This window comes from Salmo trutta, chromosome 3 (genome assembly GCF_901001165.1).
Source record: "Salmo trutta chromosome 3, fSalTru1.1, whole genome shotgun sequence".
Classification (NCBI taxonomy): domain Eukaryota; kingdom Metazoa; phylum Chordata; class Actinopteri; order Salmoniformes; family Salmonidae; genus Salmo; species Salmo trutta.
The window spans coordinates 36599974-36616698 of NC_042959.1; the positions used below are offsets into that span (position 1 = coordinate 36599974).

The 16725-nt window shown below is 44.8% G+C and overlaps 1 protein-coding gene across 8 annotated transcripts in view; it reads left to right on the plus strand.

Moving 5' to 3' along the window:
* LOC115174577 (collagen alpha-1(XXIII) chain) overlaps positions 1-16725 on the plus strand; it is a 225363-nt gene that overhangs the window by 193099 nt on the left and 15539 nt on the right. For 5 of the 8 annotated variants that reach the window (XM_029733248.1, XM_029733291.1, XM_029733271.1 and 2 more), the window contains 13 exons: positions 5561-5632; positions 6784-6864; positions 11506-11532; positions 11703-11729; positions 11893-11946; positions 12854-12916; positions 13031-13075; positions 13549-13626; positions 13730-13753; positions 16032-16076; positions 16199-16243; positions 16435-16515; positions 16628-16681. In XM_029733248.1, the coding sequence (XP_029589108.1) occupies positions 5561-5632; positions 6784-6864; positions 11506-11532; positions 11703-11729; positions 11893-11946; positions 12854-12916; positions 13031-13075; positions 13549-13626; positions 13730-13753; positions 16032-16076; positions 16199-16243; positions 16435-16515; positions 16628-16681 (696 nt within the window). Of the gene's footprint in view, positions 1-5100; positions 5161-5560; positions 5633-6783; positions 6865-11505; positions 11533-11702; positions 11730-11892; positions 11947-12853; positions 12917-13030; positions 13076-13548; positions 13627-13729; positions 13754-16031; positions 16077-16198; positions 16244-16434; positions 16516-16627; positions 16682-16725 lie in introns of all 8 variants that reach the window. The other 3 variants (XM_029733255.1, XM_029733264.1, XM_029733282.1) reach the window with 3 other exon arrangements.

Genomic DNA, 16725 nt, shown 5'->3' on the forward strand with positions numbered 1-16725 from the left:
GTTAGGTGACAGATTACAGGCAAAAGTTGTCTCCTACCTACTGTTGGTAAGAGCCCTTCTTTATATACTCAGCTACTGCTCTCTCTCTCTCTCTCTCTCTCTGTCAGAGGATGCATCCCAAATGGTACCCTGTTCCCCATACAGTGCACTACTTTTGACCATATATAGGAACTAGGGTGTCATTTGGGATGCAGCCACTGTCTCTCATTCACATCTCATTCTGAACCACACTGATGTTTGTGAGATATTGCTATTACATGTCAACGAAAGACAAACCCAGTGGTATTTACGACACGGTCAGCAACATTGATGAAATTCCTGATTTTTATCTAGCCATAAGTCCCTTTGGTTTCCCAGCCTACCAGCCAATCCTGCTAGATCTTGAGGTAATTTTCTGTGTGGTAATGAATCCCTTTGGCATTATGCGTTAGCTATTGTGCCAAAGGATAAATAGTGTACTTGGATGCGGCGCCTGTAGCTGTGATCTGCCTGGGTAACTTTAGAGCCACAAAGGATTGCTTAGAAGCACAAGTTTTTCCAAAACAAAGCAGCTCGCAGCCTGCTACAGTATTTGCAGCTTGGCACGTTGCTCGGTGATTGGGTGTTGATAGATTAGGTGACAAGTGTCAGCCAATTAGCAGGATGGGACTCTCAGTCAGTATACAGTGAGGGAAAATAGTATTTGATCCCCTGCTGATTTTGTATGTTTGCCCACTGACAAAGAAATGATCAGTCTATAATTTGAATGGTAGGTTTATTTGAACAGTGAGAGACAGAATAACAACCAAAAAATCCAGAAAAACGCATGTCAAAAATGTTATAAAATGATTTGCATTTTAATGAGGGAAATAAGTATTTGACCCCCTCTCAATCAGAAAGATTTCTGGCTCCCAGGTGTCTTTTATACAGGTAATAAACTGAGATTAGGAGCACACTCTTAAAGGGAGTGCTCCTAATCTCAGTTTGTTACCTGTATAAAAGACACCTGTCCACAGAAGCAATCATTCAATCAGATTCCAAACTCTCTACCATGGCCAAGACCAAAGAGCTCTCCAAGGATGTCAGGGACAAGATCGTAGACCTACACAAGGCTGGAATGGGCTACAAGACCATCGCCAAGCAGCTTGGTGAGAAGGTGACAACAGTTGGTGCGATTATTCGCAAATGGAAGAAACACAAAAGAACTGTCAATCTCCCTCGGCCTGGGGCTCCATGCAAGACCTCACCTCGTGGAGTTGCAATGATCATGAGAACGGTGAGGAATCAGCCCACAACTACATGGGAGGATCTTGTCAATGATCTCAAGGCAGCTGGGACCATAGTCACCAAGAAAACAATTGGTAACACACTACGCCGGGAAGGACTGAAATCCTGCAGCACCCGCAAGGTCCCCCTACTCAAGAAAGCACATATACACGCCCGTCTGAAGTTTGCCAATGAACATCTGAATGATTCACTGGGTGAAAATGTTGTGGTCAGATGAGACCAAAATGGAGCTCTTTGGCATCAACTCAACTCGCCGTGTTTGGAGGATTAGGAATGCTGCCTATGACCCCAAGAACACCATCCCCACCGTCAAACATGGAGGTGGAAACATTATGCTTTGGGGGTGTTTTTCTGCTAAGGGGACAGGACAACTTCACCGCATCAAAGGGATGATGGACGGGGCCATGTACCGTCAAATCTTGGGTGAGAACCTCCTTCCCTCAGCCAGGGCATTGAAAATGGGTCGTGGATGGGTATTCCAGCATGACAATGACCCAAAACACACTGCCAAGGCAACAAAGGAGTGGCTCAAGAAGAAGCACATTAAGGTCCTGGAGTGGCCTAGCCAGTCTCCAGACCTTAATCCCAGAGAAAATCTGTGGAGGGAGCTGACGGTTCGAGTTGCCAAACGTCTGCCTGGAAACCTTAATGACTTGGAGAAGATCTGCAAAGAGGAGTGGGACAAAATCCCTCCTGAGATGTGTGCAAACCTGGTGGCCAACTACAAGAAACGTCTGACCTCTGTGATTGCCAAGAAGGGTTTTGCCACCAAGTACTAAGTCATGTTTTGCAGAGGGGTCAAATACTTATTTCCCTCATTAAAATGCAAATCATTTTATAACATTTTTGACATGCTTTTTTCTGGATTTTTTGTTGTTGTTATTCTGTCTCTCACTGTTCAAATAAACCTACCATTAAAATTATAGACTGATCATTTCTTTGTCAGTGGGCAAACGTACAAAATCAGCAGGGGATCAAATACTTTTTTCCCTCACTGTATGCTGCTGAATGAGAGTTTTGGGGTATACATATCAACTATTTGCATTTGTTGTCTTTGTTAGCAGGACTTGATAATATATTGAAGTAGACAGTAGGAGTACACACTTAACCAATGTGGTCCTGTGTGGCTCAGTTGGTACAGCATGGCACTTGCAATGTCAAAGGTTGTGGGTTTGATTCCTGCTGGGGCCACCTATATGTAAACAAATGTATATATATATGCATGGATGACTAAGTCACTTTGAACAAAATTATTTGCTGAATGGTATATATTATTATCAATCCCCTGCCCCACACTCTGTCAACACTGGGTTCTGATGCCAACTCTCTCTCTGTACTCTCTACCTCTGCCCCCATTGGAGAGGATAAGTGGAGACACACAAAAACAGGAAGTAGTCATGCATCACTGTCAGTGTGACTTCCTGTCGATCTGTCATCATTACTGCCAGTGTTGGCCCAAAAGTGGGCTCAGATCACATACACATGATGGCGGAGACATTAAAAGATACTCAATAACCCAGGGTGGCTGAGACATTAAAAGATACTCAATAACCCAGGGTGGCGGAGACATTAAAAGATACTCAATAACCCAGGGTGGCAGAGACATTAAAAGATACTCAATAACCCAGGATGGCTGAGACATTAAAAGATACTCAATAACCCAGGATGGCGGAGACATTAAAAGATACTCAATAACCCAGGGTGGCGGAGACATTAAAAGATACTCAATAACCCAGGATGGCTGAGACATTAAAAGATACTCAATAACCCAGGGTGGCGGAGACATTAAAAGATACTCAATAACCCAGGGTGGCGGAGACATTAAAAGATACTCAATAACCCAGGGTGGCTGAGACATTAAAAGATACTCAATAACCCAGGGTGGCTGAGACATTAAAAGATACTCAATAACCCAGGGTGGCGGAGACATTAAAAGATACTCAATAACCCAGGATGGCGGAGACATTAAAAGATACTCAATAACCCAGGATGGCTGAGACATTAAAAGATACTCAATAACCCAGGGTGGCGGAGACATTAAAAGATACTCAATAACCCAGGGTGGCTGAGACATTAAAAGATACTCAATAACCCAGGGTGGCAGAGACATTAAAAGATACTCAATAACCCAGGGTGGCAGAGACATTAAAAGATACTCAATAACCCAGGATGGCGGAGACATTAAAAGATACTCAATAACCCAGGGTGGCGGAGACATTAAAAGATACTCAATAACCCAGGATGGCGGAGACATTAAAAGATACTCAATAACCCAGGGTGGCGGAGACATTAAAAGATACTCAATAACAAAAAGAAAAACAGCCACCACTACCACAGAACGATATCACGGTGATTTTACTCGAGGCTGTTCAAAGCACCTTTGAAGAAGGCGACAAACATTCTAGCTCTCCATCTTTAAGACAAGACTCTTGAATGTTGCGTCCCAACAGGAAGTAACTGTGTATTTAGGTTCATCTTCAGACTGCGATGAAAGACATGCCATGGTGGGGTTTTATCCCAACCCAAGCTGTCCTCTCTCTTTCCCTCAGTGTGGGTGAGATAGAGGGCATGGTGGATAGGAGCTTAGAAGCTAGACAATTTTTTTGTCTTACTGTCAGCCTGATGTTGGAAGAGTAGGACCCAGAATTTTCCACACACACACACACACACACACACACACACACACACACACACACACACACACACACACACACACACACACACACACACACACACACACACACACACACACACACACACACACACACACACACTGAGCCATGTGGTCAGAAAGAACTCAGGTTGCACAGTGTGCATGAGGTGCAGGGGAGATGAGCGTGTAACACCCTTTCACTCTATAGTGAGACTCGGTGCTATAGGGGATGATCAAATGTGGTTGTCACGGTAGGAATGAGTGAGTGAATGAGACAGAAGAGAGGGGGGAAAGAGAGGCTGTGGTGTCGGAAACCTCAGCTGTCCAACGATCACCGCAGCCCACTAACAGAAAACTCATGACCAGACTGGCATATCTCTCTCTCCTTCTCTCTCTCCCTCTCTCTCTCTCTCTCTCTCTCTCTCTCTCTCTCTCTCTCTCTCTCTCTCTCCCGCTGTCTCTGTTCATCTTTTGCTTTCTCTATCTTTTCTCTCTCTCTCTCTCTCTCTCTCTCTCTCTCTCTCCTTTTTATTTTCCCTCACCCACCAACTCTCTCTATCCCTCTCTCCCATCCATTTGTTTTGTTTTGTGAGGGAACTCAAACGGAGTTGCTGGTCTTCATATGAGTTATCTGCCGACAGACTCTCTATGTTCTGTTCTGCTTGAGAGGAAATTATCATAGTTACTGTCTGTTGGGCTCAACAAAACAGAGCCTCCAAACACAACCTCCTCTGTGGGTTTAAAGAGATGCGTTATTATAGAGTGAGTCACACAGATATTGGTTTACAAGAAAGAAAGGGACATATACAGCAAATAGGTACAGACTGGTTCACATATACTTAGATATGGATTTCCTGGAGAGTGAATGGATAGATTATAGAAAAGTCCAGCCCCGACTATACATTGTTATTTATATTTGGTGCTATTTCATGACTATTTAGTGTACTCCACAGCTATGTCTAACAGGGTATAAAGAGATATGAGTACCGGTAGTATACAGATCAATCCTTCTACATTTTAACATTATAGACACCCATGTGGCGAATGGACTGTCACACACCTGATGTACATTTACCTTAGCCACATGGTGCTCCACCTTCCCTCCGACAGGTGACTCACATTCCGACAGGTGACTCACCCTCCTCTGTGTTTCTCCCCTCTCCTCCCCCCTCCTCCCCCAGGGCCCTCCTTCCCACAACTCATACGCAGGTCTGCACAGTAATCAGATCCTCACCGTTAAGGTTTGTCCCTCGTGCCCCTCCGTAGCGTTGTCCTCCCAGCAGGCCTCTGCTGACCTGCCTGTCTCTCTCCGCTGGACTACAGTTGCTGGGTCACCTTTGACCTCTCAACTCTGACCTATCAACCCTGACCTCTTACCTGGAAGCTTACTCTGTCAGTCTCTCATTCTCGGCACCTCACTCTGTCTCTCCTTGGAGAATGGAGGGAAACGGTCCCTGACTTATTTAATCACTGATTTCTTGATTTTTCTTTCTTTCTGTTTCCTTTCCCTCTATCTCTCTTTCTCTATTCACCGCTCTGTCACTTTCTCTTTCAATCTTCTGCTCTGCACCCTCTCTGTGCTTCCCTACATCCCTACTCTTCCTTTTTTCTCTCTTCCTCCTCCCCGTTCTCCTGGTTCAGATGGTCTTTCCCCGCTATGACCACGGCTTTATGTCTGGTGACCAGTCCAACTTTCAGAGACGCTTGATGAAGGTACACCTCCACTAAGGCATGTGTGCACCGCTAACCACCTTTTAACCCTTTCACTGCCGGTTGATATCTCTTATTCACTGCTTGATATCATATCTCTCACCCTTTTTCTTCATTATATCGCTCTCTCTGTTGCCATCTCTCTGCTGCGTTCTCTCAGTTCATTTATCTCCTCATGCACATGTGCTGTGTTCTGTTTAGTGTGCGTGTGCGTGTGTGTGTGTTGTGGTGTTTCTATGGTGCCTATTTCGTAACATGACGAAACCAATTGAAAACATATCAGGAAAACTACAGGGCTGCATGTTAGAGCGGGTTTAGGATTGTGTGCTTTTCATTATATTGGGAATAGAGCAGCTTTGTCGGTGGAGTCCTCTGCCTTCCAGAACTATGTTAATCGCCTACGCAGGGAAATGGGCCTCGAGTCTGGTGGATGAAGACCTTGTTAGAATCAGTCGAAATGAAAATGGCCCTTCTCTCACACATCTCACCACAACACACAGGCTCAGACCAGCACATACATTATGTCTGTGACTGAGAATTCTGGGAATATCCATGTGAATACCATGAGATGACTCTGGTTAATGGACTGGATTTAGTTATACAAGAACAGAGCAGGGAAACATTACCACAAACACGGTTTACTTTAACCGTTAGATTAGATTACTTCACCACGGTCTGAAAATACTGGTGTGGAAATGTAGGTTTTTATTTGTGTTTTATTTAACATTTATTTAACTAGGCAAGTCACTAAGGAGATGCCGAAGTGGGATGTAGCGCTAAGTGGGTTAAGGGAAATTCTGAACTTGTAACGAAGGACGTTTTTGCCTTGTAAATTGTAATTCCATTGGAAAAATACCCTTTCATGTGATGTGGTCCATTTTGACTAGAGCAATTAAATGAAACACTTCATTTCACAGTTCAGTTCATGTTGTGTTTAATACTTAGTTAACACATCTCGTGCCTGGGAGAGTTTACATGTGTACGTTTGGGTGTTTTTGTGTGTGTCATATGGTAAATAATGTATTTACCATTCTGGAGAGAAAAACAAAACATTTTTGTGTGTGTGTGTGTGTGTGTGTGTGTGTTGGTCACCATCTTTTCTAATTTCTTCTATCATGATTTCCCTCTCTTATCCCTTTGTTGTTGTCCTGCAGGGTGACCAAGGGTCCCCGGGCCCCAGAGGCCCTCCTGGGAACACAGGCAAGGACGGGCCCCGCGGCCCCGCTGGAGAACAGGTATCAGCATTACCTTACACACACATATAAATACACACATACAGGTAAAGGTTGAATATACAAATGTAACCCATATGCATGCACACACACCACATACACACACACATAACTTCCCATTGTCTCCGTCACTTTCTCCTCCCTTTTTCCCCTCGCTCTCTTTCTCTCGCTCTCTCTTTCTTCCTCTATTTACCAATACTGCGTCCTCTCTTAGTTCCATGCAGCTGATGATGGAGAACTAGGTTACCACCACTAAGTTTTCTGGTCACTCCAACACCTGTCATCAATAGCTCTGTTGACCACAATAGTGTTGACCTGGTCGTGTTGACCACATGGGCATGACAGTGAGAGACAGTGAGAGACAGTGAGAGGATAGTGAGGGGAAAGGGTGTAATAAGAGTGCAGTGAACCCACATTGACAGAGCCTACTGTGGCTGCCAGCGAGCTGCGGCTTACTTAAAACAGCCCAAAATAAATGCTTTGCTCCTGGCCTCATCTGGTTTCTGTAACAGAAGGCCACAAAGTGATCCAGCTAGCCCTAGTCTCCCACCAGTCGGCCCTACCCAAGCTCTATCACTCTGTGCCCCTGTAACAGATATGGCACTCTCTCTGGGTTCACCCACAGTTTTACTGCCTCACCGAACAATAGATCTTTAGCCTTGGGCCGCCACTGTTTCTCTAGATTAACTTTAAACCAGCCTGGGGTTATTTCATCTGGAGCCACTGCCTCAAACTGTGGTTGGAGATCAGTGGGATGAGGAGCCGGGGTAGGGGTTTAGGTCATTTGTGTTTATCCAAGATCACAAACGAATGCACTGTTACCCATATCGGCAGTTGGCATGGTGTCAAAGCTGGACTGTGATGAAAAATGTTGGTTAGACAGGGCAAGAGGAGGGCTGGCTCCAGAAAATATGGAGCAAAGTGCAGGGACGGACAACAAAAAAACAGGCTTGAGTCATAAACGAGGGTGAAAACAAATTGCTTGTCCTTTTATTTAACATGGTCCCGTTGCAGAGCAGAACACAACAAAACAAAGCAATGTGGAGGCTGCTAGCTCTGTCCATGTTGTAGACAGATGTATGAGTGAGAAAAACAGAGAAGGAAGAGTGGATCTGTTGTTCTGTTCTTTCTCCCTAGTGAATGACCTCAAACCCTCCTCATTACTGAGACAGGGAGAGAGAGAGAAAGAGAGAGTGAGAGGGGGAGAGGGAGAGGGAGAGAAAGAGAGGGGGGGCAGAGAGAAAGCACAGAGGCTGTTCTGTGGCATCAGATAATAAGAGGAGGTGGGGTAAAGGAGAGGGGGCAGAGGACTTGAGAAAAGATTGCCCAGTGGCATCGAAAGGTAAGAGACAGGAGTGGAAAGAAGAGAAGAGTTATGGGTGAGAGGGGAACAAGAAAACTGTACGGTTCAAAGGTGAAGGGGGAGGGGAGAGTGTGTGGGGCGGTGTGCGTACATACGTGCACTCATACGTTTAGAGTGGAGAAGGAAGCCAGGTGGAATACATCCCTGTTCTCAAGTAGGCAATGGAGAAAATGGAAAATATGAGGAGAGAGTTAGCGTAACTTCAGATTCATAATAATATTTGTTACTGTAGAGCAGTAAGTGCTTGAGTGTGTAGATAAACAGATAACGCGCCTAAGAGACAAAGAGCTGTCTGTCTGTATGAGGGGCTACTTACACAGAACAACTCTCCAGGCCTGGCCTCTCCATGGATGATTTCAACACACATGGTTCTACACCAAGCATACAATTCATCCACCTGGAACACACACACAAGCACACACATGTTTGTTTTACTATCCTTGTGGGGACCAAACAATTGATTCCCATTCAAAATCATATTTTCCCTAACCCCTAACCCTAAACCCTAAACCTAACCCTTAACCTAACACTAACCTTAACCATAACCACAAATCCCTAACTCTTAAAACCTACAAAGGGAAGCACAACCGCGAGCTGCCCAGTGACACGAGCCTGCCAGACGAGCTAAATTACTTCATGCTCGCTTCGAGGCAAGCAACACGAATGAGAGCATCAGCTCTGTGTGATCACGACCTTAGAGATCACGTTCTCCCTATCCGATGTTAGTAAGACCTTTAAACAGGTCAACATTCTCAAGGCCGCAGGCCCAGACGGAATACCAGGACGTGTACTCCGAGCATGCGCTGTCCAACTGGCAAGTGACTTCACTGACATGTTCAATCTCTCCCTGTCTGAGTTTGTAATACCAACATGTTTCAAGCAGACCACCATAGTCCCTGTGCCCAAGAACACTAAGGTAACCTGCCTAAATGACTACCGACCAGTAGCACTTTAAGTGCTTTAAAAAGGCTGGTCATGGCTCACATCAACACCATTATCCCAGAAACCCTAGACCCACTCCAATTTGCATACCGCCCCAACAGATGATGCAATCTCTATTGTACTCCACACTGCCATTTCCCACCTACACAAAAGGAACACCTACGTGAGAATGCAATTCATTGACTACAGCTCAGCATTCAACACCATAGTGCCCTCAAAGCTCATCACTAAGCTAAGGACCCTGGGACTAAACACCTCCCTCTGCAACTAGATCCTGGATTTCTTGACGGGCCGCCCCCAGGTGTTAAGGGTAGGTAACAACAAATCTGCCATGCTGATCCTCAACATGGAGGCCCCTCGTGGGTGCATGCTCAGTCCCCTCCTATACTCCCTGTTCATTCATGACAGCATGGCAAGGCACGACTCCAACACTATCATTAAGTTTGCCGACAACACAACAGTGGTAGGCCTGATCCCCGACAACGATGAGACAGCCTATAGGGAGGAGGTCAGAAACCTGGTCATGTGGTGCCAGGATAACAACCTCTCCCTCAACGTGATCAAGACAAAGGAGATGATTGTGGACTACAGGAAAAGGAGGACCGAGCACGCCCCATTCACATCGACGGGGCTTTAGTGGAACAGGTTGAGAGTTTCAAGTTCCTTGATGTCCACATCCCCAACAAACTATCATGGTCCAAACACACCAAAACAGTAGTGAAGAGGGCACGACAAAGCAGGAGACTGCTTTTTTTCAGTCAGAAGTCTGAAAATATTTGGTATGGGTCCTCAGATCTTCAAAAAGTTCTACAGCTGCCCCATCGAGAGCATCCTGACTGGTTGCATCACTGCCTGGTATGGGAACTGCTCGGCTTCCGACCTCAAGCCGCTACAGAGGGCAGTGCGTATGGCCCAGTACATCACTGGGGTCAAGCTTCCTGCCATCCAGGACCTCTATACCAGGCGGTGTCAGAGGAAGGCCCTAAAAATTGTTCAAGACTCCAGCCACCCTAGTCATAGACTGTTCTCTCTGCTCTGAACGGCAAGCAGTACCGGAGCGCCAAGTCTAGTTCCAGAAGGCTTCTTAACAGCTTCTACCCCAAGCCATAAGACTCCTGAACAGCCAATCAAATAGCTACCCAGAGTATTTGCTTTGTCCCCCTTCCCCCTCTTTTACACTGCTGCTACTCTCTGTTTATTATCTATGCATAGTCACTTTAACTCTACCTACATGTACACATTACCTCAATTACCTCGACTAACCTGTGCTCCCGCACATTGACTCTGTACCAGTACCCCCTGTAAATTGCCTTGCTACTGTTATTTTACTGCTGCTCTTTAATTATTTGTCATTTTTATTTTTAACTTATCTATTTTTTTATTTAACACTTCTTTTTCTTAAAACTGCATTGTTGGTTAAGGGCCTGTAAGTAAGCATTTCACTGTAAGGTCTACATCTGTTGTATTCGGCGCATGTGACAAATAAGATTTAATTTGATTTGATTCGATTTGAAACCCTAACACCTAACCCCAAAACTTAACCCTTAACCCTAATTCTAACCCTAAACCTAACCCCTAAGCTTAAAATAGCCTTTTTCCTTGTGGGGATGGGCAAAATGTCCTCGTTCTATTATCTCTGTGAGGACTTCTGGTCCACAAAAGGATAGTAAAACCAAACACACACACACAGTCAAAAGTTGCATTTGGTGGATTCATTCTAATCACCATTGGATTCCAGCCAAGAAGTTTGAAAAGGAAGACGCTCTGTGTTTGTTTGTGTATGGTACCTGATTGTGTAGATGAGGTCATAGAATGTCTTCTTATAGAAAAAGGAATGAGGGGTTATGTATGCCCAAAGCCATATATATGTCTTTACACATGTGGTTCATTGTAAGCCGAGATATATGTCCTCCAGCATAGGAAGATTGAGCCAAAAACAGCTGGACATACAAAACATGTCTCACACATGTGGTTCATTGTAAGCCGAGATATATGTCCTCCAGCATAGGAAGATTGAGCCAAAAACAGCTGGACATACAAAACATGTCTCACTCTCGTGGTTCATTGTAAGCAGAGGTACATGTCCTCCAGCATAGGAAGATTGAGCCAAAAACAGCTGGACATTCAAAACATGTCTCACTCACGTGGTTCATTGTAAGCAGAGGTGCATGTCCTCCAGCATAGGAAGATTGAGCCAAAAACAGCTGGACATGTGTGACATGACAGCAGGCACATAACCATGGCTCTATGTGGGATGATAAAACACTGACCTCCTGTGGCTACTCCTCAGAATGCACAATGTCTAATGGATGTGTGATTTTCTGCTTGGTTCTCCACAGGGTTTCCCTGGTCACGATGGTGTGGAGGTGAGTCTGTTATCCAAATGTTTATGTTTCTTTGTGTTTTGACAGTTTTACTACTACAAGAGCACATAACATGGTACTGCAGCTAGAGACGTGTTACTTCGTTTTGGACACTAGCACGTGCAGGCGAGTTCAGAGATTATGAGCCAACTACATCTATTTGTCATTCACAGGGAAAAGCAGGTGTACCTGGAAAGCCGGTAAGTCATGTCTCTATGTCCCTACACGTACCACAAAATACACTATAAATGTACACTCGATATGCATGGAGTTCACAGTATATCTGCCCGGATGCTTATGCATACCATAGGGTACAGGTTTGTGTTGTGTGATTACCTTTGTTGACCCCTTGTGCACTCTCAGGGTGAAGATGGCGAGCCAGGATACCCAGGGCCACAGGGACCCCCAGGGTCAAAGGTGAAGATGATGCTAACGCTAATTAAGGAGTTAGCCATTGCAAATGTTATTGAGTGATGCTAACACTATTAGCTGCTTATTACATGACCCCGCTCAGAGTTTCTCCTACGCCTAAACCTCCTTCTCTTCTTTTTTTCATCTCGATGTCAGACTGTGTTTTATTCCCTCACTCTCTCTCTCTCTCTCTGGCCATCCCTGCCTCTCATATCTATCCCTTTCATTCCTCTTTCTTCACTTGTTTCTGTCAGGAGTTTATCGCTCTAAACAGGTCTTGGATGGCATGGATCGAGACATCAAACACATTGCTTTCGCTTTCATTTGTACCCTCATTGCTCTCTCTCTTTCTCTCTCCATCTCTCCCTCTCCTCCGAGTTAGGCCTCTAGCCAGTGCTAAACACTCTCCTCTGTTGGAGTGATGTCATGGGCTTTTTAAAGACTCCAGAGACTACAGATGCCAGGCAATTGGCACTGACTGCCTCTCTATCAGCTTCAGTCTGTGTGTGTTTGTGTGCGAGTGTGTGTCTGTGTGTGTGTATGCGTGTATGCGTGCGTGCATGGTGCGTGCTGTCTGGGAGTGAGTTGAAGTGAGCTGCTGTTTGTGGTTACTGAAGTTTTTATTGGGGACGAACTGCTCAGCTCCAGCTCAAACTGCCATGGCCAGGAATAGAAGAAGGCCTGCTGGCCTGGCCTTTCTACAGTCTGTAACACAGGCCTGTTCTATGGTGTTAATCCCTCTTTGTTCCTCTGGTGTTGTTTTTCACCACTTCCTCCTTCCAGCTATACCACCATAGATGGAACTGACCGACTACAGCAGGCCTACAGTTATTTATGATATTGTACTGAACACATTATTGTAAAGTGGCTTACCTACGCCTAAGCTTTGTGGGGTTTTTTCTGTGTGTAACAGGGGGAGGCTGGTTTACTGGGAGAGAAGGGTGAGAGGGGCATGGACGGACTCCCGGGGTTTAAGGTGAGACATATCCTGTCACCTCCACGTAAATACATGAGAGGTTGTTTCTCCTATATGGACACAGCCAATTCAAAGGCTTTTGTTCAACTGTTTGTGTTTGTGTGTATTTTGCAGGGAGACAAAGGAGATATTGGAGAGCAAGGCACCCAGGGAGACTTGGTATGTGTACACAGCCTAATCACCACCAAAGATCATGTTCACAGTTATCTGAGGATACATTTTGATGTACTTTTTGTGTGATTATTTGATGCTCATGAGCATCTCAATCTCTCTCTCTCTCTCTCTCTCTCTCTCTCTCTATATATATATATATATATATATATATATATATCTTTCTCAATATCTCTCTTTCTTGTTATCTCTTTCGCAATATCTCTATCTCTTTCTCAATATCTATCTCTCTATCTCTTTCTCAATATCTATCTCTCTATCTCTTTCTCAATATCTATCTCTATCACTTTATCAATATCTATCTCTTTCTCAATATCTCTCTATCTTTTTCTCAATATCTTTATCTCTTTCTCAATATCTCTATATCTCTTTCTCAATTTCTCTCTCTCTATCTCTCTCTTTCTCTTTCCCTCTATGTCTCTCTCTCTTTCTCTCTCTCTTTTCTTTTCCTCTCCTCTTAGGGTTATCCTGGTGAAAAGGGGGTTCCTGGCTCTACTGAGGTCATTGACTTCAATGGGAAGCTACTAGAAGCCTTCCAGGTGAGACCACCCAGTCAGAGACGTAGACAATGTGTTTGAATGCCCATAGAGTATCATAGAGTTATCCCGACAGACTTAACATGCTGCTCTTCCTTCCTGACAGGCCATCCAGACCATCAGTGTCGGGGTAAACCACTGTCACATCACGGCTTTATAGATGTGGTCTGTGTAGTCAGTGTGCTCTCGCACACACTAATGCATAGGCATAGGCTCATACACTCATACACACGGGTGCCTGTGTACACATGTAGCTTCTAAGACCAGAGTGAACAACCCCTGAGTGTTTGTGTAAGGAGGACACTCTATCCCACAGCCCTGACATCAGACATATTAGATATCACTACTCCATCACCCACAACCACCAACTAACCAGAGACATAAAACCAAAGTCTCCTGCAACCAGCCACTGTCCTCTCATACATATATATACAGGATGCAACACCAAGCTACCATAAATACCTTACAGCTGGAACACAGCCTCTGATATTGCATAGCCTGAAGTGACATTCTCAATCACGCAGAATCAAAACATCATTCATTTCACTTTTCAAGTGTATTTTTCCATGCTGTGTTATTGTTGCCTCACATGATATGCGGCTTGAAGTTAACCCTGCTTATGTGGTGGTGTGATTGATCTGTGATGTTGCTTGGGTTGAAAGAACTAGAATGATATAGTATCCCATTTGCATTTTTCTTGCTCAATCCAGTCGGGACACATAGTAAAGAGAGAGGGAGATGTCTTTTAACTCATTTTACAGTCTAGACACAAACATCTTCTCTTCATGCTGGGCCCCATGCTACATGCTAATAAGAGATCCCTGTCTCTTCACTGGCGTGTGCTTCTGATTAAAAAAACACTGTCTACAGGGGCCCCCAGGTTTAGAGTAGGCCCGTGCATGCTATGCTTTAGACATGACTGAGTTACACATGCGCTGGTCACAACATAGACCTGAGATCTTATCAGTGTTCTGAAGCCGATCTATATCAGTTTACATGCTGGTGAACTCTTGCCCAACCCAAGTCCGTTTGGAATCCTTTCACTTGCTTCATGATGTGCCATATTGATTCCATCCACATTTGGGTGATGAAATTGGTGCTTCAGAATTCATTCATTTGTTTTTACAGCTTTCAAATGATCCGTGTGGGTGGCCATCGTTTCAGAAGATGGAGTAACTTGGAACAATAGTTGTTTGTAAACCCTTTCCGTTGCCATGGTTTTGCCAGAGCACAGAACAAAAACCTGGAAGAGAGGGGATGGAGAAATCAACATGTATTATACACCTCTGGAAATGAATCTGATTCCCATCTTTTATTGCTTCAAGAGGTCACACACACACAACCTCTGCTTTGTGGCAAAGCACCACCACAGGAGGCACAATGGCTCCATATCCCTCACATACAGCATACAGAAATAGAACCATGCATTAGCCCCAAGGCCTGGGGTCAGCCTTCTCAGCCCTAACCCAGGAACTGTCCATGCTGCAGTGAGAGAATGTCAGTCTGAGTCCAGGCTTTCCATTCTCCTGCCCTGAGAGGTTGACTCCATCCTGCCCCATTAACTATGTGGTTAGAAGAGGTTAGGATGCTATGGATGCTATGGTAATAGTCTCTGGTTAGGTCAATAGGGCTGTATCAGGCTCTTTTAGGTTTACTGCTGGTGGATGCTGGAGGTCTTTGCTGTGTGTGTGTGTGTGTGTGTGTGTGTGTGTGTGTGTGTGTGTGTGTGTGTGTGTGTGTGTGTGTGTGTGTGTGTGTGTGTGTGTGTGTGTGTGTGTGTGTGCGTGCGCGTCCGTGCGTGCGTGCGTGCATCTGTGCGTGTGTGTGTGTATGCCATCCCCAGCTCCTTGTTGGACTTGATCCACTTTCCTATTGCTTGTTCAAGACTCCAGAGTCCTTCTCTGAGAGTTCAACCCGGGGTTAATAATATACCAGCCATGTCGTGTGACATGATGCCAAGGTATTGTGTTCAGCCAACCGCATAACCTGACCCAATAAATCAATTTTATTGCCGATTTGCACCAAAGCATCCATAGCAAAGCTGGTCCTCATCAGAGAAAGGAGAATAATGATCAGTTAGTTTACTGAGTGTTGTATTGTGAAATCCACCATCCATCCACAATGTTTTTCTGTTTTTGCCCTACACTGGCGTCTTGAATCCCACAATTGCTCTAAGGATAATACATACATAATCCACTGACTCTGAGTTAGTATGCTTGTCTGAGCGGACCTACTCAACAAACAATCACAAACAATCACTGCCTGATGAAGAGTGATGAAATTGGATATACGTAGATTTATCCATGGATTTTATTGTAATTCTACTAACAGACTACTGAGACAGATCGACTTGCCTGGCTGATGTTTTGTATTTTGTGTAACCTCTCTGTCTGTCTGTCCCTTCCTAGGGCCCACCAGGTTTACCGGGGCCCCCAGGACCCCCGGGAGGAAAGGTCGGGTCTTATTTATATACACATGCCATCTCTTCTATCCATTGTATCTGAATCAATGGAAGTCAATACTCTTTGAAGGTAAATTGTCAGTTTGAACTTGTGTCTTTTCCTCACTACTCCAGGGAGAGCTAGGCTTGCCTGGGACGTCTGGGCTGGATGGGGAGAAGGTATAGACACTCGAATGTCCCTTTGATAGTTTTTTTTTATAACCCACGTTGAATCACCGTATCACTCCAATGTTTAGAAATGTGGCACATGATATATTTCATTCACTTGTTATCTGGAATGATAATGAACATGATTAATCAGAGTTGTCCTGAACCTCTCGCCTTTGACCTCTAACCTTCTCTCCTCTTAGGGTCCGAAGGGCGATATGGGGGAGATGGGGTCGATCGGAGAGAAAGGAGAGAAAGGAGAGATGGGTCTCTCTGGGCCAGGGGTAAGTGGATAGATGGGAACCCAAAGTAATAACCCCTTTCATTAGAGGTGTATACATATTGTTGAGTAGCCTACTGTAAAGATATTTAAATCCCCCTCTCTGTCTGTCTCAGGGGATGGATGGACAGAAGGGGGACAAGGGAGACTCCAGGCTGGAAGATAACCTGGTAAGTAAAACACACTGGTGTATACTGTATCCACAAACTCAATA